At 44.2% G+C, this 24,107-nt stretch overlaps 1 protein-coding gene across 6 annotated transcripts in view; it reads left to right on the top strand.

Moving 5' to 3' along the window:
* LOC119456525 (ATP-dependent zinc metalloprotease YME1L-like) overlaps nucleotides 1-24,107 on the top strand; it is a 98,806-nt gene that overhangs the window by 43,125 nt on the left and 31,574 nt on the right. For all 6 annotated transcript variants that reach the window (XR_007467609.1, XM_037718350.2, XM_037718353.2 and 3 more), the window contains 8 exons: nucleotides 5,326-5,411; nucleotides 7,076-7,166; nucleotides 9,082-9,234; nucleotides 10,689-10,821; nucleotides 11,012-11,074; nucleotides 19,028-19,296; nucleotides 19,754-19,905; nucleotides 21,220-21,346. Coding sequence is in view for 5 of the 6 variants with exons in the window: in XM_037718350.2 (XP_037574278.1) it covers nucleotides 5,326-5,411; nucleotides 7,076-7,166; nucleotides 9,082-9,234; nucleotides 10,689-10,821; nucleotides 11,012-11,074; nucleotides 19,028-19,296; nucleotides 19,754-19,905; nucleotides 21,220-21,346 (1,074 nt within the window). In the remaining variant the exon portion in view is untranslated. The remainder of the gene's footprint in view (nucleotides 1-5,325; nucleotides 5,412-7,075; nucleotides 7,167-9,081; nucleotides 9,235-10,688; nucleotides 10,822-11,011; nucleotides 11,075-19,027; nucleotides 19,297-19,753; nucleotides 19,906-21,219; nucleotides 21,347-24,107) is intronic.

Raw genomic sequence — 24,107 nt, 5'->3', positions numbered from 1 at the left:
AATAAGAAAGTTGGTATCGAAAGCCACGTCCCCCCTTAATTTGACATTATTTGAGGTACAAGGCCAAGTAGGTGACTGTAGAAGCTGTGGCTATTAGCTCATGCAAGTAGAAAGAATGAATTTTCAATAGCAAGTCAAAGGGTGTGTCTACATGTTGCATTAAAATTTATTCTGCTGACCATGAAAATTAGTTGCTTGTTGCTTTAGAGGATGTGCATGATGCAGCAATGACATAAGAAAAAGTCATGCTATAGAGAGTGTTTTTTTTTTTATGCCGGATTGGGTATAAATCTTGAAGTACAAGAACCAGTAACCATTTACATTCTTGGGAGGGTATTGGTTATATACATACCTGCCCCATTAATTTCACTTGGTGGTTAGTTGCTGCAAAATTAACAGCTGAGTTACCCTTTCAGATTTGTGCTTGATTTGACTCCCCGCAAAAACGTATGTGATTTAGTGTCTTGCATATCGCACTTATAGTGTGATCGCACTTACTAGGCTCACCACATTGTGAAATGCAACTCCGACATAGTGTCACCCTCCATTACCAGCACCATCCATTTCGTGCCCTGCAGTAGTGATACCATAGCCACCTATACCCTTTTCCATCTTCTTGCACCCCAGCGTGGGCCACGGAGCCATTCCTTCCCCCATAAAATTTATTCATCCATTCCTCATAGCCCAGAATGCTTGCCATGCAGGATCAACAGTATTTGTTAACCACATACTTTAGGTTTGGCTGAGAATATATGGCCACACTCATTGCGCAGTATAAAATAGAGCAACTGATGTTGGGGGGTGGCACGCTGAGATGATGTTGGTTGCGGCTTCAGGCTACATAAACTGCATCAGGTCATGGTACTGAAAATCTTTATTTATTTGTTTGATGATGCAGTCGACCCCAGATATATCAGACTGATATATTGAATTATTGTCTATATCAAACAGTTGTAAAATCCCCTTGAAAATTCGTGCAAAAGTATAGTAGCAGTGTACTACATGTGCTTTGAACTCCCGTTCACCACCACATTGAACGCTCCGCAAGTGCGCTTCTCCTAATGAAGACCCAATCACTTGTTGCATTGTCAGAAATATTTAATGCCAACAAAGTTGTATTAAATAGCACTGTTTTGGCAGATGTTGGCAAACAAGAGAGTGACTCTGAAAGGCAGTACATGCCATGAAGAAATTATGAGCAGTTTTGCTCACTGTGCATATGAATGGCTCCTGCAAACTGTAGGCATTTGTTATCGGCAAGAGCAAATTGCCACTCTGCTTCAAGAACGCAAAAGGCCTCCTGGTGCGATACGCGTTCCACAAGAAATCGTGGATGAAACTCAATCTTTTCACTGAATGACGCCGGGCATGGGATGCCAAACTGGGGACAAGGGCTTTCTGCAAATGGCATTGCAGCATCTTGCAAGCCGATTTAATGAATCTGGCCCCACCCTCCACTTCTCCACTTGCATTGCATTATGAATTTAACAAAACCACTGCACACCACATCTGCACTTCGCAGAAAGACGTTCAAGACACATTGCTGCGCAATTTGCGGGTCCACGTTGAACACGTTACATCCGTGCTCGCATGGCTATACTAACACTGTGTGTGCAGTGATGGCAGTCACTGATACAGGTGCCGGAGGGGAAGGGACGTACCAGCCGCAAGGCATTGGAGCGCAGAGTGGCCCGCAAGAAGAGATGCACACAGTTTAGGGGCAGTTGAGAAGTGAGCACGACTGGCTCCAACAGGAACTCGGTTCTGAAACCCGACACAGCAATCTGCTTGGCTCCTTGCCCACGTATGACAATCGGCTGTTTAAATGGTGTATTGTAATGGACGTATGTTCAAGCTCGATTCGCAGTACAAGTGTGCAGATGGTGGCATAACGTGCATTTATACAGGCTAGTTTGCCTATGAGGTGCATTCATTTGTAACTTGGATAAAAAAAATGCGCATCAAGCCCTTCGAAGGGCCCAAAGCACAGCACGACCTTGCGTCTGGGCAACAGCCTCAAATGTGAGGCTAGCAGTATGTTCAAATAAAAATAAAATAAGAATAATACACGCAGGTTTTATGGTTAGTATTGTGATCATATATCAAACACCATCTCGCAGTGCGAGTGACTTGCAGCTCTCATTAGCAAAAAATAAGTTAACTTCTGTGCATTCAACATGACCTTGGAGGAGCAAATCCGGAAGTTCCTGTTTTTCATGATCTCTGGAAACTGTCCGATATTTTGGGAGATCTCAGATAAGCTTCACATATGCATATTTTGAGTTATCAATATAACAAGCTATTTTGCAATCTCCTTCGATCAACTGTACATCGTTGTCATGGTGCTGATGCAAAAGCAAGTCGGCTTTCTCTAGCACCATATGACAGGAGCAGCACAGAAACAGTAATAGTTGTGCAGCCTACAACAAGAGAGACATTTTTTTGCACTTGAAACATCAATCTGTTTTGAATACTGAACAGTGATGACACATTTCTTAAATGGTTATCTAAACATTACTATCAATTATTGCAAAACAAACCAAGTTCACCATGTTCATCTGAAGTGCCTGCAAAGAAAAAGAAAACCAGAAAGGAAAATCCATAGTTAACAATGAATATGCTAATTTCACACAGTCCAAAGCATGTGCATGCAATTATTGTAATAAGCATGAAAAAATTTAATTTCTAGCTTTGCTGAATTATGCACAATTCATTGTTGAGCAAATAAAAAAATATTGTTTGCTTGTCCTTGTTTGCAAGTAGTGGTGACCTTGAGGCTTGTAATCTTTTAGGTGTTGCATTGTTGTTGGAGAGAGTTAGACACGGGACCAGCCAAGTTGAGAGCAGAAGTGGAATTTTGTTTACTATTCAGGGTACACAGACTTGGGTCCCACAACATAGGTGGCGCGAGCCGTTGGTTAAATGGAAAAATGGTGTATAGATGGCAGGACAAGAAGCGACAATTATATAATGTTTCGCTCATAATGCAGTCGATACTTGTTAAATCGGCCATGGTTACTTTGACTTTTTGCTTAATTCAAATGTTATGTCGAGAAACCAGAATTGCTATAAAGAAATTTCGTTTAATTTAACTCTTTTTCCTACCATGGGGAAAATAGGTGTTCCTTGTAGGTTACGCCAGATTTTTTTTTCTGATGCAACTACTGCACTTAGTATTGTATGTAATACATAAACAAAACACAAAAGGAATGTACTTTTCACGCATAAAAGTTTTATTAACGAGATTTATCTAATAAAAAAGATATAAATTGCCAAAATCAAGGTTCTGGGATAAAATTGAACAAGGTTTGTAAAGAGACGCTGTCGCAGACCCTGTGAACTAGGTGCAGACGCCGGACCAAATTCTAAAGCCGACTTATCAGCTTCCAAAAATAATCCCATGAAAGCAAGGACATTTAAGAATGGGCCCTCTGGTGCGCCAGCGAACGCCGGTTGCTGTCTAAAGACTGAGTCAGAGCCGAGAGTTGTCAAAACACAACAAAATATATTCTTTACACAAGGCAGTTACACACACACTTGCACACTTAGGCTAGACACAACACAATACAAATCAGATGGGTATTAACAAACACAAGAAAATAATTCACGAATACAGATCAAATGAGTATTAACAAACACAAAGAAATAATTCACGACAGGCACTAAGAGTCTAACACGTAAATTAAAAAATGAATAGGAACACTAAGTGTCCAATCGTATTCACCCGTGTTGGTCTTGTCAGACGATCTCGGTGTAGCTCGGGGAAAATCTCGAAGAAGGAACTTCTTCCGGAAATGCAGACGCTCGATGAACTCGTCGACTAGCTTGCGGGGAAATCCCCTTCCTCCGCAGACACTCGGTCTTCACGTTACATCACTTCACCGGTGCAGACTGAACTGAACTCTGATTCTCGCACGGCAGTTTATATAGCCGTCACAAGCGTTCTCGAACTTTTCTATTGGAGTCGTCATCCCGTAGCATGGCCAAAGCCTGGGAATCTTCTAGTCTTTTTCTCGCACCTTCGACTGCCGCCGTCGGAGCGTCGTCGAGGGGGGGGGGTGAGTCATCCTGTTGGTGCACGCTCACGCTGTAGTAATCTCTCTCAACTCGCCGGGTGAGAATGGTGTCTCGGCATGCACGTGTGCTCTCTCTCTCTCTCTGGTTACCGTCGCCTCGACGTCTAGACTCCGTTGGTCACGTCGACTATTGAGGCGTATGCGCTCTTCCCCTCTGCTGAAGCTGCGCGGACCCGGCGTGTTTCTTTCACTGGCTCGCGTGACACGCGGCGCGCTCTCTGATTACGCGCTCTTTTGTGACACACACTTGTATCTACTTAGAAAAAATGAAAATTATGTGATATACAAAATGTATTGCCGTTTAATAGGCACTATATCCGAAAAAATTAAAATTTTTCATTGAACAAAATGAAAAATTGAACTGCAAGCACTACAATTGGGCATGCCGGGCTGCGGCCGCCGATGATCCGGGCTGGTTTGCGTCGTCGTCGTCGCTTTCTAACTAAAAGTCCTATGAAAAGTCAGCGCCCTTCGACTAGCTGCTGATCGATGCATTGATGAGATCAGCCGCAGAGGCAGCGGAATCACGATATCTGCGATCTCCTGAAGCACGCGCGCCGCTTTCGGAGCCGGACATTTTTGCGTTCTGCTTTGATGATTGCGGAACTTCGGAGCACGTTTAAAAATCACTGTCTCGTGGGGAAAAAAGCGAACTGCTTAGAAAACTAAAATATAGTTCTCCTTCACGTTCGATAGCGCAGTGTGTCCATGAGCGGCGCGGAAGGTCTCAAAAGTGGCGTTTCAAACCATCAAGAGCGGGCTAACGATGCCCAATGGGCGCAGTACGGAAGTGAGGGCACGCCACTTTGGTTAATTCGACCCCCCGCTGGTGTCTCCTCGTGCATGCAGCAGTTACTAAGGGTTGAAGACGGAAGAAATTCAGCAGACAGTGCTGCTGCTGGCCTAGGTGGGAAGTTGTTTTACTTCACTTTTACTTTTCCGTTCAGTTCAACGCTGGGTCAGCGTTTAATCATGTTGGCACTCGTTGCTGCATACTGCTTCAGTCGCTCTTCGAAAACAAGAAGCAGAAATGCAGTACAGTCTACTTTGAGCAGTGAAAAATATTTGAATTTGTTCTTTTTGCCGCTCTCTGTTAATTTGACCTTTCGTATGGTTTGAACAAACCTTGTGGTGTGCAAGGGTCGAATTAACAGGAGTCTACTGTATAGCAGTAGCTATGTCTTGCAGAATTCCACATGGAGTTTTTGAATTCCACATCAATTTGTAGTTTCTTGTTTTTCCTTTCTAGGGGGTCCTTTTAGGAGAGTTTTAATTGGCACAACAAATGAAGTGATGCCTGAGGACATTGATGTCACTTTTGATGATGTCAAGGGGGTGAGTGTGTGAAATTTTTGTGTCTAAGGCTCATTTATGCTCTGTTAGTAGCATTGGGTCATGAGCTGCATATACTCTTTTTTTTTTATGTGTATTCATAGTAATGAAGCTGATTGCTTTACTACAAAGGTGAGATGACACAATGGTGCTAAACAATAATCTGTAGTCCGGATATCTTCACACTTCACGCCCTTGCAGGACCAAGGCTTTGCTGCTTTAAGACTAGCAAGAGTCATAGGCATTTCAGTTAGGTTAAGTTGAGCAGGATCTTGATGTTGACCAACTTCGTGCTTGTCCCGTGCCACTTGAGTACCTTATTTACCTGATTCTAATGCACACCCAATTTTTGCAGATTTAAAGTAAGAAAATAAAAGTGCACCTGAATCTAATGTGGCCCCGATTTATAAAAGAAAAACATAGCATGGACCCCCGCATTCACGATCAGAAGAAACGAGAAGTGCAGAATTCACCTTCGCAGAAAGTAAACTTTTTAATGAGCTTTCATAATGAAAGTGGCACATTGTCATCACCATTTGTGCTTCATTGGCCATGTATAACAACCACACATTGACAGTATTTTCAAGCAATCACTTTTAGAAATACTATTATTACTTAAGCGAGAATTTATGTGACTCTGCACCGGACTTGTTGAAATATGCAGCTGACAGAGTTTTTGGCATTGTGCGCAGATAGTGAGTTTGGCACAGCGACAGAAACACTGGCAGCTGTATATGTCGACACATTCGGAGCTGAACCGTGTGAAAATTTGCCAAAGTGATTGACCTAGATAGAAAACTGCTCCAGATCGTAGCTGAGCACAAAATGAACAGGCAACAGCCTTCATGAAAACATGCTTTGTCATCAAGCGATGAGGCGGCCTCTCACGGCAGGCTGTTGCCAACGCTGCGAACACAATTTGGTTTTGTGTCCGATTGTAACACACAGCCAATTTTCGGGCCCATTTCCTGAGAAAAAAAAAAGTGGGTGTTACATTCGAGTTATTATGGTAACCAACCACTGGTTAAGCATTTGCCAAGTTCTCCTTCAATTCCCTTCACAGTTTTTGTAGCTTCGATGGATGGGAATGCTTTCACTGTTAAACATTTTGCACAGAATGAGATTGTTGCTTTAATGTTTGGTGTGGTCCCAATTTTGTACTCGATGGTTGTGTGGATGCTTGGTAAAGGAAGTGCTGAAGACGTAGCATGACAGAAGATCTGTGTTTGGATATTCTGGTTTACGCAGACACGTCTGTTGTGCTTTCTTTTCATTGCACTGTTTTTGTTGTTGTTTTTTTGTTATTTTTCTTGTACAAACAAGCCCCAGTGATAGCAGTTTTTTTTTTCTCAGAGATGCTTTGTAGACATGCTGGTATATATATATTCAAAAGCGTTGCAAGTAATAATAAGTATGCTGTTAGGTGTGCACTGCTGATATGCACTTAGCTCTCATCAGCGTTATTGCTATTTTAAATTTTCCACAAGTAAAACCCTTGTTTTGGAAAAATGGCTCAATCACCATTACAGAATAGCAGCTTTCTCGTGCATGCGTGCGTGTGTAGACTTCTGCAACTCGCAGCTCTTATTGGCTAGTTAATTTTAAAACAGGCCGGAGCTTTATGTTCTGCATTCCCTGTGCATTTTCTTCATTCTCTTTATTCATAGGTTGATGAGGCCAAGCAAGAACTGCAAGAAATAGTGGAGTTCCTCAAGAACCCCGAGAAGTTCTCCTCCTTGGGGGGCAAGCTGCCAAAGGGTAGGTATGCTCACTGAAGTTGCTTTGTGAAAGTGCCTGAACATGGCTGGCGTGTCTTCGGAGAAACAAGCAAAAACACCTGAAATTTTCATAACTGCTAAAAAATTCCAAACCTGCCTTTTTTTCTTGGCCCTTTATTGAATGGTCTGTAGATACGCTAATAAAGACCCTTAATGTTTGTGCCATAAAATTCATTGCCTCAATAGTAAAGGAGTATGTAATTTGTTGATAAGTCATTGTGACAGTGCACATACCTTGTATGCATTCAGATCCATACAAATATTTTTTTTTTTAGGATGTGGGTTCTTCATTATTATTAGAGGAACTCTTATTGTCAGGTCAACTTGTCGCTTTGCCTAAATCTAATGTGCTTGCAGTTATCGTTTTGTGTTTGCAGCCTGTGCCAGTGCATCAAGTTTCCAAACATTCAAACACTAGCTAGGAAACTGAGCAGACAGACAGTGAGAGATGAAATGTTGGACGAGACGTCAGGGGGACCTTGCAAAATATTTTTAGCAAGCAACATTTATTCACGATGTGGTGTCATCACGAATGCATGAGCCAACTGTTATATTTTTTTTGCACTGCTGAAGATCTACAGTTTAACTTATATGCATATGATTGGCTGTGTTATAGGTTGATTGTAAACTAGTGGGGATTACTAAGTCAGATTACTTAAAATTTCATGAACAATCGATGCCAGCTCACAAACTGTGGTAGTCTCAGTGATCAGAGTTGGGGGAAAAGCAAAAACAAAGGAAGAAGAAAAAAAGAAAACATAAGATCAAAGGTGAATCACAGTTGTGCAGCATCTAATGAAAACCGTTCAGCTTAGTGGAACCAATGAGGCTCGCCAAGTAGGGCAGTTCGTGAAGCGACTACTGCTGCTTTTCCTTGACAGCCAAGCAATATGGCTGTTGTCAGAGGCATTCTTTAATGTGGAAAATTTTTTGCCATGCAGTACTATTGACAAGCCAGCAGGCATGATGAAATTGAATGAACCAGACTTGCACCTCTGAACAAAGACACAACTAATTGGCAGGAATAGTGTTCACTTAACAGCCAAACAACATTATGGCAATTGTCAGAGGTATTTTTCAATGTACAATAATGTTACCATGCAGTACTGTTCACAGAGCCGGAAGGCATGAGGAAGTTGAATGAACCAGACTTGTTCCTCTGAACAAAGACGCAGCTTGGTGACTTGGAACCACTGTGTTCACTTGGAATCAAGAAGTTGTGGAGAAAAAGTGGGAAGATGCTTGTTACAACAACGACCCCATGTAGGAAGGATCTCAAGTCGCATATTGCCCCACATACAGTCCACCTGGGCTACTGTGTGGCATATTAGAGGAGGCAGGGTTTGCATGATGCTTATTAGAAGTGGGGAGGGCAAGAACTAGAGGGGACAACACGGGCAACGAGTTTGAGACAAAATAGAAAAATTTACATGCCAGAAGATTTGATTGCTATTGGGATGGTTGTGAATGGTTCTAAGCATCATAGTGAACAAATGAACACAGTCTGATGAGCTTAGCGCAAATTCCAAAAAGCTTAATTTTACACTGTGACATCATGCATAGCAGAGTAGCAAAACAAAGGGGACAAAATTGGGCTGCAGCTGGGAGAGTTGTGTAGGAAGCTTCCCGAGCGACCAGGTGAAGTTGCGTTGGCATGGGTATTCATGAAGCTCTGCCCTTTGATACACTTTGTGGTTTTCATGAGAGTTTTTACGTGAGAAAGAACAACATGGCAAATGCAGGTTGAATGTTGTTACAGGTTAAAATTTCGAAAAATAGGCTCTGAAAGCACGTGATGTGCGAAATATTGACCAGTGGTCTTGTGGGATGACATGGTTGGGGAATGGGATGCCCTGTACCGGAGTGGGCGGTGCTGGAAGTTCTTGGCCATGCAGGTGTGCTGCTGGTGGGCCCTCCAGGCACTGGCAAGACCCTGTTGGCTCGAGCTGTTGCCGGTGAGGCAAATGTGCCCTTCTTCCATGCGGCGGGTCCCGAATTCGATGAAATCCTGGTTGGCCAGGGTGCACGGAGGGTCAGGGATCTATTCAGTGAGTCCACATGTTTAATGTGTGCACAATATTTTCTTTATTTTTCATACAAATGGAGAAAGACCAGGAACTTTGCATTCTTTCCTTAAAAAACCAGGCAATTAAATGTGGCAAGTGTTACATTGAATGACAGACCCAAAATGCAATCCTTCTGCAAAATTTGAGCTAGAACAGTGCAGCGGTAAGTGCAAAATCCTTTTTGGAACACGCTAAAGCGAAATATGCACGTCCCTGTATAGAGTCTTGCCTTTTGGAAAGAACTCGGTGGTCCTTTGATTTTGACAACTATTCACATATTTCACTTCCTTCAACCTAAGCATAAGTCACAAGAAAATGATATTTCTTGCTCTGAAATGTAATGTTGCCTCACTTGCTTCAAATTTAAGCATGCTCCTGCATTTTGTGCTTTATGGGCAACAAAGTGGTGCTCTGTGCAAGTAAGCGTAATATAAATGCAAACAACCTGGTGACTACATTCAAACATGCAGGCAGTGTACGATTTGTGTTGCCATCTGATCACAGGGAAAGTGTCCTTGTGTCAGCACAAAATAGCACTGCTGAATGGCTCCGACACTCAACCCTTCCTACAAGTATCTTCAAATAGAGGACTTTTTTCATTCATTTATTTACTTTGAAGGTTGCCCACGTTATGAACAATATACATTGTCATGCCTCTGACCGCGAGTGTAAGGCGGCTTGTGATGCCTGACTGGACGTCATTGCTGTGTATTGCCCACAGCAGCAAAAAAATTGCTAAGGAATCACAAACCGACTACCAGATACATTGCACACCACACTGCTGCAGGCCCAGAAACAGGCTAATGAATTGAAAACTAATAGACACAGTCATCAACGGTAATTTCAAACTGGAAGAAACAAAGCAGAATAAAACTGGGACGTGAATCGTGACTGACCGACCCAACTGACCGACCGACTCCTAAATGTGCATATGCACCCTAATAATGCTAATCACATAAAAATTTTGGGTCTGTGCCCCTTTAATGTAATGTACGATTCCGATCCAAGGTGCTACAGTTTCAAGGAAGCAACATATACCTTTACTTGAATGTGAAGTACAGAGCAAATTTATGGAGTTGTGAGTCATTGTGTGTGTGTGTCTCAATGAAGTGCTGAAAGATTTAGTTAAACTACATTTCACAATGGTGCTTTTGGTGGCATACAATGGCTGTGGCTGTCATGCTGCTGTTCTGCACAATGTGGCACAGCTGCTGCCTTATTGAGGTGAGGCATCACCGAATTGCTTATGGGCCATAATGAGAAAACATGTTTTAGCAATTTACATGTTCGTCACTCAACTGCTGAGTTTCAGCAGTGCCTTTAGTGCTTGTAATTAGGGGATGCACTTATTCACTCTTTGTGGTTGCACGTGTCGTTGCCTTGTTATTATTATTTGCTCTGCAACACGGCTGTAACTGTTTTTGTTTTTTTTTCAGGTACAGCAAAGGTGCGAGCCCCTTGTGTGGTGTTCATTGATGAAATAGACTCGGTGGGAGCCAAGAGAACCAACTCTGTGCTGCATCCATATGCAAATCAGACCATCAACCAGTTGTTGACTGAAATGGATGGGTATGATATTTGCTGCTCATGTGCGGCTTCTTTACTTCTTTAGCCAAAACATTAATTTGTTTGACCAAATTTATGAAGTTGTGGCATTATTTTATAAAAGTGTGGCAATTATAACATTTTTGCAATGGAGTGGTGCTATGCCTAAACACAGCATGTGGCCTTGCATTTTTCTTTTCTTTTTCTTTTGTAGTTTCAGGCAAAATGAAGGCGTGATCGTCCTTGGTGCTACCAACCGTAGGGATGACCTTGACAAGTGAGTGCTTGTTCGCTAAGCTTAGTAGTGTGTGTGTGTGTGTTTTGTCTATTTCTTTTTTACTTTGCCTTTTTGTTTTCTCTTCCCTGATATGACTAAAAGCTTGTTGCATGTATAGTGTTTTGACAGATGATACATTTTACGCTTCCCACAAATTCGTAGTGCCATCCTTCATGTAGAGGAAAAATTTTATTTCAGTTGCATTTATTTTGGTGGCTTTATCATGGCTGCAAACATACTCATCTCAAGAACATGGCGGTCTAGCTGTGGATTGTTGCTTTGCAAAAGTGCTGTGCTTCGCACTACTCTACAAAATTTTTTATCGATTTTGTTGGCGAAAGCACTAGCAGTGAATCCGAGGCTGGTGTTAACTTGCTAGATTTTAGCTCTGGTAGTGAAGATGACACCAACTAGCCGGGAACGTCCTCTCACAGCTCTCCATAAGTTTAGGTTGCGAATGGTGAGCCTACTTGTCACTTTCCTGAGCTTTCACATGGACATGTGATTTACCTCTGGTGCGGTATTTTTATTCTCGGTGTGTTAACATCAGATGGACTTGAGTGAACATCATGGACATGACTCTGCAGGATGTACACAGTTTTTCCCGAAATGTCAATGTGGGACATGGCATTTCGAAGTAGGACAAGTTTGTACAAGCCATTGACTTTGTATATTTTTCATCACTAAAATGATCAAGAAAATCTGCAAATACTAATGTATCTGTATGCATAGTTTGGAGAAGCCTGCATACTCTGAAGCAGCTAGCTTAACTCTTTCCCTACCGTGGGGAAAAATCGGTGCTAGATTACGTCAGATTTATATTTTTTTCTGAAGGAACTACTGCACTCAATATCTTATGCAATGCATAAAAAGCAGAATGAATGCACTTTTCACACATAATAGTTCTATTAACCAGATTTTTGTCATAAAAAAGACATAAATTGCCAGAATTAAGATGGTGGAATAAAATGGAACAAAGTTTGTAAAGACACGCTTCTATCTTCTGAGAAAAAAATGTAACAAAAATTATGAAATATACAAAATGTATTGCTGTTTATAGGGCACTATCTCCAAAAAAGTAAACATTTTTCATTGAACAGGTATCTTGCAACAAAAATTTAACTGCAAGCACTACAGTTGGGCATGCCGGGCTGCGGCCGCCGATGTTCCGGGCTGGTATGTGTCGTCGTCGCTCTCAGAGTCAAAGTTTTGATGAAAAGGCAGCATCCCCCGACTCGCTGCTGTTTGATCCATCGATAAAATCAGCCACAGACGCAGCGGAATCACAAGATCTACGATCTTTCGAAGCGCGCGTGCCACTTGCAGAAGCGGCCATTCTTCCTTTCTACTTTGATGATCGCGAAACTATGGTCCCTAGAATACTGGCTAGTCTGCTGTCCGCTGACGGGAACGAGCACTGTTTCCGAGTGACGGTGGCGGTGCGAGCAGTCCTCATGCTAGGGCTCGGCCGCCCGGCTGCGTGTTGGAGAAGCGCGCTCGCGGTCAGCGTACTTTAGCCATTTCTTTTTTTAATGATTTTCTGCCGCCGCGTACTTGTGCCACATTAGAGCAATATTTGTTATGGGTGTGACGAGATGTTTTAGGTGCGTAACGTGGCATTCATTCGCGAAGACCTTTTGCTGAGCCGCATCACAAGCATGCCTGTGGAGTGGGGATACAACTCTTCTACCTTGCTCGCCGACTGCCTAAAAGCCAAATGAAAATAAAACAATGACAACTTCATTCAGAGAAAAAAATTTTTTTTAAAATTTAGCACAAGCAATACTGAAATACCTAGAAAACGGTTTCATAAAAGCTTCGATTTTAGCTATAGCCGTCTACTTTTCAACTGTCAGTAACAGCGCACATTCCTTACATGAAGTCTTCTTTAAAATCTTCCTTGCCGTGTACCCTGCTAGATAATATATGAGCTTGTCATGGCTCCTTGCAGTCACAAGAGCAGTGTGGTCTGACAAAGTGCTTCTGCGCAAAACGCAACGTTCCAGTGCACTTTCGGCATTGCCAAACTTTCCTGCATCAATCAATTCGTCCAGCATTGCAATAGGATTTTCTGGTTCCACCTTGGAAACAGAAACCAGTGCAGTGATAAGTTCTGGAACACAGTTTCCTTACCGATGTGGTTTTGCAAGGGGTTAAAGTGCAAGTGAATTGATTATAAGTAAAAACTGTGCTGAAGTAGGGTGATCGTTAGTTCCAGAAGATTGCCTGACAATGCCAATCAAATTTTCAAGTTTGTCCTGGCTCAAACATGCAGTATGTACTTGATGCCAATGCTACTGAGATATGAAAGCAAGTTCAGTGTGCTTTCGATTGTCACGGAGGCCCTCAGCGGTAGTTGAGCTAAGAAAACCGCCAACTCTTGCCTTTGCGTGTTGTTCCCATTTCGTCAGATATTCGGGGAACTCCTTCAGAAACATGTAGTTCGGTGACTGCAGGTACAAACCCGCTTTTGGAATACGAGCAGTCATTATCCTTATCAGTTATTTCATTTTCACAAAATTGTCTGTTGGTTCAACAGAACCATAAGCTCTTTCTAAATGATAGCTATAACGGAAGAGACCCTTGATTACTTAGTCGCCAAATATTTGGAAAGCTGGGGCAACCCTTATATTTCGCGCCCATTGCTGCAGTCCCTCCGGCTCCTTTGGTGCACGGAACAAGGAAAACTTTATCTTGCATGAACGGTAGCCGCTGTCACAACCCGGCACAAAACACGTGCTGTCATGCTTTTCACGCTTGCCTGCGGACATTACGTTTTGTCAAGCAGACCACCTAACCACACGCACAACGTTAAGGCACATTCCCACTTGCGATCGCGAACGGACGCACGACGAAGAGTGTAGCATTAGGACTGCTCGCAGTGCCCTCTGCGCTTTCATTCAGGAAGTGTCCTGCCCTCTCCATACGGTGCACCGTGTGGACGGCAGACTAGGCAATATTCTAGGGACCATAGTGAAACTTCGGAGCGCGTTTGAAAATCACCGCATGGTGGGAAATAAGGAACTGCTTAGAAAACAAAAATATAGTTCTCCTCCTTCGTGTCCGATAGCGCAGTGTGCCCGCGAGCGGCGCGGAAGGTATTGAAAGTGGCATTTCAAACCATCGATAGCAGGCTAACGATACCCAATGGGCGCGGTTGGGAAAGAATTAAAATTGCCTTGAACCAATTTTTATCAAAGTTGAGAGATGCAGTTGAAGTTAAACTAGGCTATTCCAGAAATAATTTGCCACAAAAAGTACTTCAGTGCGTTGAGCAGAAGTGGAGTTATTGGCATTCAAAGGTCGCCAATGATCCCCTTCGTGGTGCTCTCACTCCTTCAATGCCTTGCACTGCGAAGGTTACGGTGGAGCAGGGTGTGCCCACAACCTACTTGATGTCAATGTGGCATGCAGTTCAAATTTGAGTTTGGATGTTCACATAGACACTACTATTTCTGACTTTGGCGCCTACGCCAAACGTGGTTGTCCTAAGCAAGCCAGACTGTCTAGTGAGCAGACTTGTCACGGCACCCTATGGTGGCCATGGTATCTATGCTACATAGCAGATCGCAGCTACATGCAACTGTAGTGCTTGTTCTTCTTGCACGACAGGGCTTGAGTGCATGCTTTTGCTCACATGCTACAGTCTTGCCGTGGTATGTGGTGTGGACCGGCTTTGTCCTGCATCAGCTTGAACGACGGATAGTAGCCACATCCAACTTGAACGTTTTGAAGCGCTGTCAATAGCTCAATACGAAGTCTGCCAAGGCATCCAGCCAGGAGCGGCCAGGAGTGAGCGTGTGCTGGCAAGCGTGTGTGTTGTTTGACCTTAAGTTTTGCGTAGTTCTAGGCTATTTGAGTTTTCAACACTAATGGGCGACACCTGACAGCTACGGCACCAATAAGCAGTCTGGCTAAAGTTTAGTTCCTACGTGGGTGGCCATGGTCGAGCGTGAGCAGACGATAGTTGGCTCCTTCTGGAAGTGTGTAATTCTTTATCGCAATTTGAAAGCAGATTTTTGCTTACTTCAGCCCGTTTATTAACCCTTTGAGGGTCGAATTTTTCTGCCAAATGCGACCCCCCCCAGGGTCGATTTCTTTATTGCTGATTTAAATTCTTCAAAAGAACCTATTTCGAAAAAAGGTGGTCATAATTTTTTTAGGGTGACCGTAAAGTGATGAAAAAATACTTTGTGTTGTAAAATACACAGTGTTTATTCATGTATAAGAAGATAAGCGCACTGTAAAATGGTTGTGCGCACGTCCAGAAACTCAACAAGTGAGAAGCCTTTGTCTTATCGCCAACAAGGTGCGATAGAGCTTTTGTGGTCTCTCCAAAAATGGAAACGCAAAAACGGCAGCATCGTTTGTGTATATATGCGCCTGCCCGGGAACAGGTGTAATCGCGCCACGGTGAGCGATAAACGATCGAGTAACAAGCGGTCACCCTTTGAGAGATTTGAAACCAGATAGCCATCAGTTTAGCGCGTGCAACAAGCGGGAGCCGCCGCAGGAGAAAACCGAAACTTGCTGCCGCTGCCCGCGCGCCTGGTTGCGTCGTTGCCATAAAAACAAAAAAACGGAGAGGCATCGGCGCAAGTAAGAAATTCCCTGTGTTCCGTCGAGTGGCAGCACATGCCAAGCGACAGAAATGATTGACAGAGGCGCGCTTTTTAAATGTACAAGTGATGACGTACATGTACGTCATTGACCCTGAAAGGGTTAACCCTTCGCGGTCCTCTGACGGGCGTTCCCGACAAGGGTGTTCGGGGCTTAAATTTCACGGTTTTTCTCGCTGCGATTCGTGCGCATTCTTTGTATACATGATGCACCATCTCGTGAGGGGTAAATAAACTTTTTTGGTTGCAAAGTTTACTTCTTTTTGCACTAGGGTGCAGCACAATGTTCAGCACGGCTTCTGGATACCAGAGCGTTCTCACTTGCACGCGAAACTGCACGTTCGCACGGTTCGCTGAGAAGCATGACCACTTTTTCACCGCGTGCATTTTACGGTGTTGCACTTAGTGAAAGCTTCTAGAGGTTTCCATTGTCAATTGCTTTATTTTGAGGCGCACACACCTGTAGAATCATGGTGAGAAAGAACAGTGACACCTGCCGTACCACCGCAACCTCATCCAACAGCTAGTGGTTGACGTGAAGGCTTGAGCCAAAAAGCGGGGCCCGTCTGCACGGAAAGCGTGCAAGGAAAGGCTAGATGGGAGGAGCCATTTCATCTACAAGCTCCCAGGCCGAAGCAGCAAGGACTGGGCTGCTTGTAGCGATCAAAAAACAAATGGAGACAGGAGAGAAACTGTGTTTTTCTGCAAAACCTGCAGTAACAACCCTGGCCTGCACCGGGGAGAATGCTTCGAGCGGTATCACACGCTGCTCAAATATCGGTTGAGAAGTTGCCTGCAGAATGCGACAGAAAAAATAAATATCCTGCGAGTTTTTCTTCCACAGTTTGTGGTTTTCTTCGCGGCGCCACAAACTGGCAATATAGTTTCGGACCAGGACAGCCGGAAAGTGGGTAAAAGTTTCGGACCGCAAAGGGTTAAACTGTGTCAACGAATACACACAGTAACTGTAGGAAGAAGCGCACTGATCCAAACACCCTTCTTGATTGATGTCAGCTGTTGGCCAATAGCAGCCACATACGGGAATATGCTATACGACGAAATATAGCACCCAAAAAGAGTGAGGAGTAAGCTTCACTTATAAAGAGTGTTTGAGAAAAAGATGACTTTGCAGTCCGCTTTGGAGCACCACGCACGATTTCAAGATTTGGCTGAGATGTTCACAGCAGCGTATGCTGTGTGCAGACTGTGTTTTTTTAAACAAGCCCAAGGGGTGGTTCAGGACCGCTTTAACAGGTGGGCCCCAAGATGATGTTGTTTGGGATCTGCATGGGAATTGTTTGTTTCCTGCTTACATCTTTACTGGAATGTGGGAAAAGTGTCTTCTCGAGGTTCCTCGAGTGTCTTCTCAGTATGCCGGTACTATCAAATGATAGTGGCATGCTATCGGTGCCCTTTGCAGGCTTAGTACGCATGTGCAGCAGTGCACAAAGTACGTAGTACATAGGAATGGCTTTTGTGACTCTGTGACATGTTAATTTAAGCCTGAAACATTTTTGAAATCTGTGTGGAGATGAAAAAGTCGCCTTGAAAAAAGTTTCCAAGATGAGTAAACATCACATGTTCCATTATTTCGCATGGCACTGATGTAAGTGTTATGGCTCAGTAATTGTATAGATTGTGTGTCACACGAGATTCAGATAAGCACTCTTTTTTCAAATTTTTGATCCTCACATAACAAGGCAGAATTATATGTTCGTGAAATAATTCTCTAAAAAATGACGGAGCAGTGCTTGCTTGTGTATTTCTTATGGTCTTGAATATTATTAAGAAAGTACTTCTTGATAGATCATAATAAAAAAGAGGAAGGAATTCATAGAATAAGAAAGGACTGTTTAATAGATCTGGTGCCAGTACATCAAATATGATGGGGTCCATCTCAGACCATGTTGGCTACTGCAGCGTAAGAATGAGATGAGTTTGTGACTTTCATAAAACTGATTGGACAAAGGCATTTTTTATTAATTTGTCTTGGTATTTGATAACGGGGCACTTGATTCAAGCTATTGCATAAGCTATTCGCAGAATGACATAACACTTAATGGTTTGAAGTAACTCCTTGAGCGGTTTTCTTGAAGTTTGTAGTCGGGCAACATCATACTGATTTTGTATTGACAACAGTTGGTAAAGGAATGCAACCAAATGGCACATAAATTACCAATAAGTCTGTATGATCACTGACATAATTTCTCATTTAAAGGAACACTGGAGTTTGGTACCTTGTTTAATAAGCATGTTTTAGTTAATGCAGTTAGAAACATTCATTAGGCTGCGCACTATTGTGCCTACACTCTTTTAACAATACTGCAGAGATTGTTAAAAATTACAAGTAGTTCAAAATTTTGAGACTTTAAGATTCATGCTTCTTGCGTTTTCATGGCACTGATTTGCTGGAAATACATGAGCAGACATTTTATTTTTTACTGGAGTAATTTCTCTGAAATTGTCGGGATACAGGGTGCTGCCAACAGCGCTCTGCCTCGGCACACCGAGCCCCGCGGTTGGCGCATGCCTGCCCATCAGCCGCAGTCGGGTACAAGCTCAAGGAAACAATCGACGACAACCACGTGTACACTCGGACAAGCATTTATTACGACTGCAACTAACACTTCGAGCAGGCCAGCTAGCTATAGTTAACATCACTGAGGGTTCCCTCGAAGAGAATAATACATAGGTAAAGAAGGGCTTCTGACTTACTAACTGGGGAATACGGGCGAACGTAGCTGACTAACCAACCACTTGCGGCAAAACGGGAGCGGCGGTGGAGACTTCCGCTATCGCCACTTGCTGGTGACCAAAGAGACTCGGGCGCGATGTCAGAGAGATCTCACGTGACACACCCGGTGGCGCTGATAGCGCTTGCGATTCCCGTGTGCTGCCTGCAAAAAAAAAGTTTCCTCTCTCCTCACCCTGCCTGGCGCGCGTGCAGCGCTCATGGGACCCGAGGATTCCCACAAAATACAAAGCACTATGTCCTCGTTATCTTCTTGCCCTTGTTCTGTGTAGTGCGCTGACCGCCATCATGACTACCACAGTAGTATATTGTGAAAAAAGCAGGGCGACAGTTGTAACACGACAGAAAGAATAACAGGACAGTGCCTGCCTTGTTCTATCCTTCGCGCGCACATGCGTGCATGTGGGTAACCATGCTTTGTCTATTGTGTTAGCCCCACTGCTAAGGTTGTATCATTAGAGGGCTAGATGAAATGATGAAAGGTACAGGATAAGTTTGGCTGATGTAGGGCAGGGCTCATTAAGAGGCCTTGCTCCTACAGTGGAACACAGCTGCTGACGATGATTCTGAAAAATTGCCCAGGGCACTGCTGCGACCTGGCCGCTTTGATGTCGAAGTCCAGGTACCTGTGCCAGACCTGGTGGGTCGCAAGGAGATTCTGCAGCTCTACCTCGGCAAGGTCAAGGTTGCTTCAGACGTGTCACTCGACGTCCTAGCACGTGGCACGACAGGCTTCACTGGCGCTGACCTGGAGAATGTGGTCAACCAGGCAGCACTGAGAGCAGCCATTGATGCGGCACCAGCAGTGTCCATGCGTTACTTAGAAAGTGCGCGAGACAAGGTCCTCATGGGTGAGCTTTCTGGTGAACTTGTTGGCCCTGCTCCATTACGCTTAAAAAAAGAAGTGCAAAGGAGAGGAAACATATTTTTTCAGGGCTTTGTCCCAAGGCATTGTCCTCTTTTCGATAAAATTACTCTGTTTGTGCTGCAAGGTTTTGCCGATGAGCACCTGTTCTTAGTGCATAACGAGAGATGAGCACCCATTTTTCTTATGAGGTGCTGATGGGGTATATTTAAGTCATTCACCATGCCTTTTATATAGCCTTTAAACTTTCTTATCTGGTGTAGAACAACAACGTTAGACCTCTTTATTTTGTATGCTTTTCACATACTAATCTTTTGTAATATAGTTGTAGTGTCATAGCCTATTTTGCTTCTTATATTGTTGCAGAGTGCCATTATGTATAGCTAGAGATGGTCTCTAAGCTATGTGGGCATTAACGTTGTTACAAACCATGCTGTGGGCAGGGCCGGAGCGCAAGTCACGCATCCCTGATGAGGAGGCCAACCTGATCACCGCCTACCACGAGGGTGGCCATGCCTTGGTGGCGCACTACTCCAAGGAGGCACATCCGCTGCACAAGGTCACCATTATCCCCAGGGGCCCCTCGCTGGGACATGTGAGTGCATGTGACTGTGGTCTTTTTTTTTTTTTAATTTCAATTAAGTTCAATTGCTTATGAAAAAGTGAGGTGGAAAAACAACTTTGAATGCTGACATTAGTGCGAACACGTATATGTACACCATAATATATATCACATAGTAATTGGTTCGATTCTGTCAGAACAAGCAAACTGGGTGTTCTGCAGTTTCATTATTGCAGTGAACAATATCTAACTAGTCCATCTGGCACCGCTTCAACAGTTAAGCGGAGCGAGGCATGGAGATGTAGTCAGTCTGGTACTGCTCTCTGTCGTTTGCTGTACAACTACGGCTGTCAAATGCACCGTTCAAATGACATGATTACAGTCGATAACATCTATCAGTTAAACAGTAGACTGCCGTTAATTTGACTCCAGTTAATTCAATCTTTTCATTTAGTTCAATCCCAGCCAAAGGCCCTGGACGGCATTCCTGCATTTCTGTGGGCCCAAACGTTCGTTATTTCCATCCTAAAATTAGCATTTGCGCGATAATTTGAACTCGACCATTCAGGATCCACATGTCTGATCCCTATGGTGACCCCGATAGCGACCCCTTTAATGTGTCTCAGCGGAGCTAATGGGGACAGAGTATGCGGTCAACTCCCGTTGATAATGTCTATTTTTTTGCCCACCCTAGAAAGATTTTCAAGCAATAAACATAGCTTGCAATGTTGGATTATGGTATTTATCTGATTATGACGAGCACCTTTTTTGAAAAAGAAGATTGGGTTGAAAATTTTCTGTTCTTGCAGAGTTCTCCTTGCGGCAAGTACCACATGCACTACGCCTGTTTGTACAATTTGGACCAACAGCCGCTCAAGCACTGCTGTCATTGCTGTTGATATTCGCTTTGCCTGATTCAGGGTAAATGCCACACAACGCGCAGCTGCCAAGGGTAGTTGCAAAAGTTCAGCTGTTATTATGCTGTTATTGACAGATCATAGTTCAGTGACAGTTTACGTCGCTGCTGGTTGCGGTTTGCAATGGCATTCTAACCCATCTTTCTGGTCGAAGCGACATAGAAAATGTAACTTTACAGATCTCGACACACTCAGCCCCTTGCCTGATGTGTAGGGGGTGCATTCTTTTGGGGGGGGTGAGGCTTATGAAAGCATACAGGGAAGGAGGTGGATCTCTGCACACTCATTACTGTCAGTGCTTGAGTGCTGGTGCATGTCTCGGTGGAAAAGGACCTTTGTCGTGGTGCGTCACTTGTGCTTTGCAGATTGGTCTCTTCCGACATGATTGCCTTTCTTTTGAGCATGGATGCCTCACTCTTTTCCTCCGCAGACTGCATACATTCCCGAGAAGGAGCACTACCACGTCACCAAGGCCCAGATGATGGCAACTATGGACACACTCATGGGAGGCAGGGCAGCCGAGGAGCTTGTTTTTGGCTCCGAGAAGATCACTTCAGGTAACACTGCCTTTATTGCCAGTCATTTTGCAGCACTTACCACGGGCATGTACGTACACCGTATGAGAGGAAATTTGTCCTACTCACTTTGTGCCACCGGCAAGAAAAAGAGTCTGTCTCGTGGCACTTTGCTGATTTCAGCTAAGAATGAGGGAAATAATTGGTGTGGATTACAGATTTGGGGTTCCCTGTCATGCAGCATGTACAGTGAAGCTCCACCAGCCCATAACTATGCTTCATGTTGTAAGCTCTCACTGTTGTAAGGTTCCGCAGAAAGCTGTTTCTCAGCATATAAACAACAGCAGAACCTATTGTTAACGAGCTCGATAGTTCTGTGAAAAGTGGTCGTTATATCAGTAGTTTGTTATATATGGGCGCGCCTTTAAGAACGCTAAAAAATTAACCGCATGGAAGCTAGCGTCAGCAGTTACAATTCGGCAGCACTGTGGTCTGAAAACCAGATTTTCAGTGTCATTTTTGTTCCTGATGCGTTGCCGCACCTAGCTGCAAACTTGCGTTAAAAACGTCTTAAGAACGAAATGCAACAGTGTACATTTCGAAACTGCTGGCGCAGCCGCCATTTTTAATTCTAGAGCTTGTGATATATTTTACTACTAGCAGGACATGACTGTATTCTGCACAAGAGAGCGAAGTGTTCTAGGTGGTCGAAAGCGCGAACTTTGGAAACTACTGTGGCATGTCGCCATTCTGCGAAGGTCTTGGCATTACAACTGTGTGTCAGCCACACAAGAGCCGTAATATTACGTTATCGATGTTGCTCTGGGCAAAAAAAAATGCGATGTTAGAAAGTTTAAATGTCACCGCGAACCGTTATCAGCAATCGGCAATGTGCAAACGAAGCGCCGCTGTACTGTGATCTCCTGATAACAGCGTAGTAACCACTGAGCGTTTGCAACATTGTGTAGCGGCAGAGCCTAGTGCAGCGTTCTCACCGGCTCGGGTCGAGTCGACAGGAATGCTTGAGCGACTGTTGTTCCCATGATGGAAGCACATAGATGGTTGTTCCAAATCGTTGAAACAGGCGTAATGCATGTGGTGCCGCACGGACAATTTTGCAAAAATGAGTGTGATGCCGTTGTGGCATCTGATGTCGCACCGGCGCACGTGTCATGCTGTTCATGCTGTGCGCCTCTGGAGGCGTGTGTAATCTACACCAATTATTTTTCTCATTCTTACGCTGAAATCAGCAAAGTGCCACGAGACATATTCTATTTCTTGCCGGTGGCACAACGTGAGTGGACAAACCAACGGGTGAACGAGTGAGCAGGCAAACTAACGCACAAAGAAAAGAAAGAGCCAGCGGTCAAGAGAACAAAAGAGACGAGCGAAGGTTACGGCTCCGTTATCAGGGTGCCGGAGCTTACTCGTGTAGCAGTTTCAAATAACCCACCAAAATTCATTGCCTTCTACGCGTTCGAACACGAACACGAAGCAGCTGCTTCACTGGAGTTAGTAACGAAGCTGCACAGGAACAATGTGGCTAAAGTATTTTCTTCTCTTTATCAGCAGCAGTTTCTGGAAAAATTGCCTTCACAAAGCGCGTATTCCCCATAGAAAAGCTTTGCTGCTTGCTACGCCCCGGGCCGCTGCAGGAACAGCCATCGTGTGGCACTGAGAGAAACTAGGGGACTTTATCGGGGACCGGTGCAGGCCGCTGTGTCCTCGCCTTCCACTGTGATGCTGGCCCTGCATTATCATTCACACACTTGTACTTTCTAAATGCTAGGGCTCACCACAATTGTTTCTGTCCCATATTATATCAGTGAACTTTTAATTTCGTCATGACATACCAGTGCAAAACTAATGCAAGAACACATAATGCCGAATTTACTCGCATAATAAATGCACCCCTTACTTTTTCAATCAAGAAGTGTGTTTTTCCTTTTCCTCGCATAACTGAACTGGCTGCCGTGAAGTAGGAGAGACAAGGTACAATTCGGCGTCTCATATGGCTTCTGGCGGTTACGATTGTATCGGATGTCATATTTGACACCGAATCGGACGTTGGATCGTACCGTGTGTCTCCTACTTCTATTGCAATAGCAATTATATGGACTCTCCAGGCGCATTTTTGCTGTCGGCGCCGACGATCACGGCTCAATCTCCCGCATTAAAGGGAGGAAAGCGGGGAGGAAACGCGCCATATTCCGTCGCGTGCATGACGCCAGGGGGAGGGGAGGGCGGCAGTGCAGCAACTCTGCATTGCGCGGCCGTGCATGTCCTATCTTGTAAGTAATCTGCGTCGGGGGCTGAGACTAGGTGTGACGGCGGCTTATACCTTTGTGTGTGCTCCGTTCTCGCTGCTCAGCTTGCACTTCGCTCGCTGTTGCTGCCGCGCTTCCTCACGCCAGCATTTTAGTGAGTGTCCGCGGTCATCGAGTGTGATGTATTCATGTTTGCCTGTGCCCGCTGACGTCATGCTCACTAATTTACATACTACAGTAAAACCTCGATAATTCGAAGGTCGCCGGACCGCGAAAATTCTTCGAATTAAGCGGATTTTCGAATTAACCGAAATGAATAAAAAAAAAGAAAACAAGCAAGAACTTGCCGCAAAAAGAAATCACCTTTATTTTCCATGTCCGAGAAACATTACTCAAAGTAATAATCACCGATGCGGGATTACTTGGCGCGCTGGTTCGCCGCCCCTAGTGCCATGCTCTCCAGCTGGCTCAAAAAACGTAGCATACAAATATCACCCGCACTGCACTCAACAAAGTTGCGGACGATGTTCACGGAA

Source organism: Dermacentor silvarum, chromosome 6, assembly GCF_013339745.2.
Source record: "Dermacentor silvarum isolate Dsil-2018 chromosome 6, BIME_Dsil_1.4, whole genome shotgun sequence".
NCBI classification, from domain to species: Eukaryota; Metazoa; Arthropoda; class Arachnida; order Ixodida; family Ixodidae; genus Dermacentor; species Dermacentor silvarum.
Note: the sequence above shows the minus strand (reverse complement) of the source record. Positions and strands in the feature narration are given on the sequence as shown.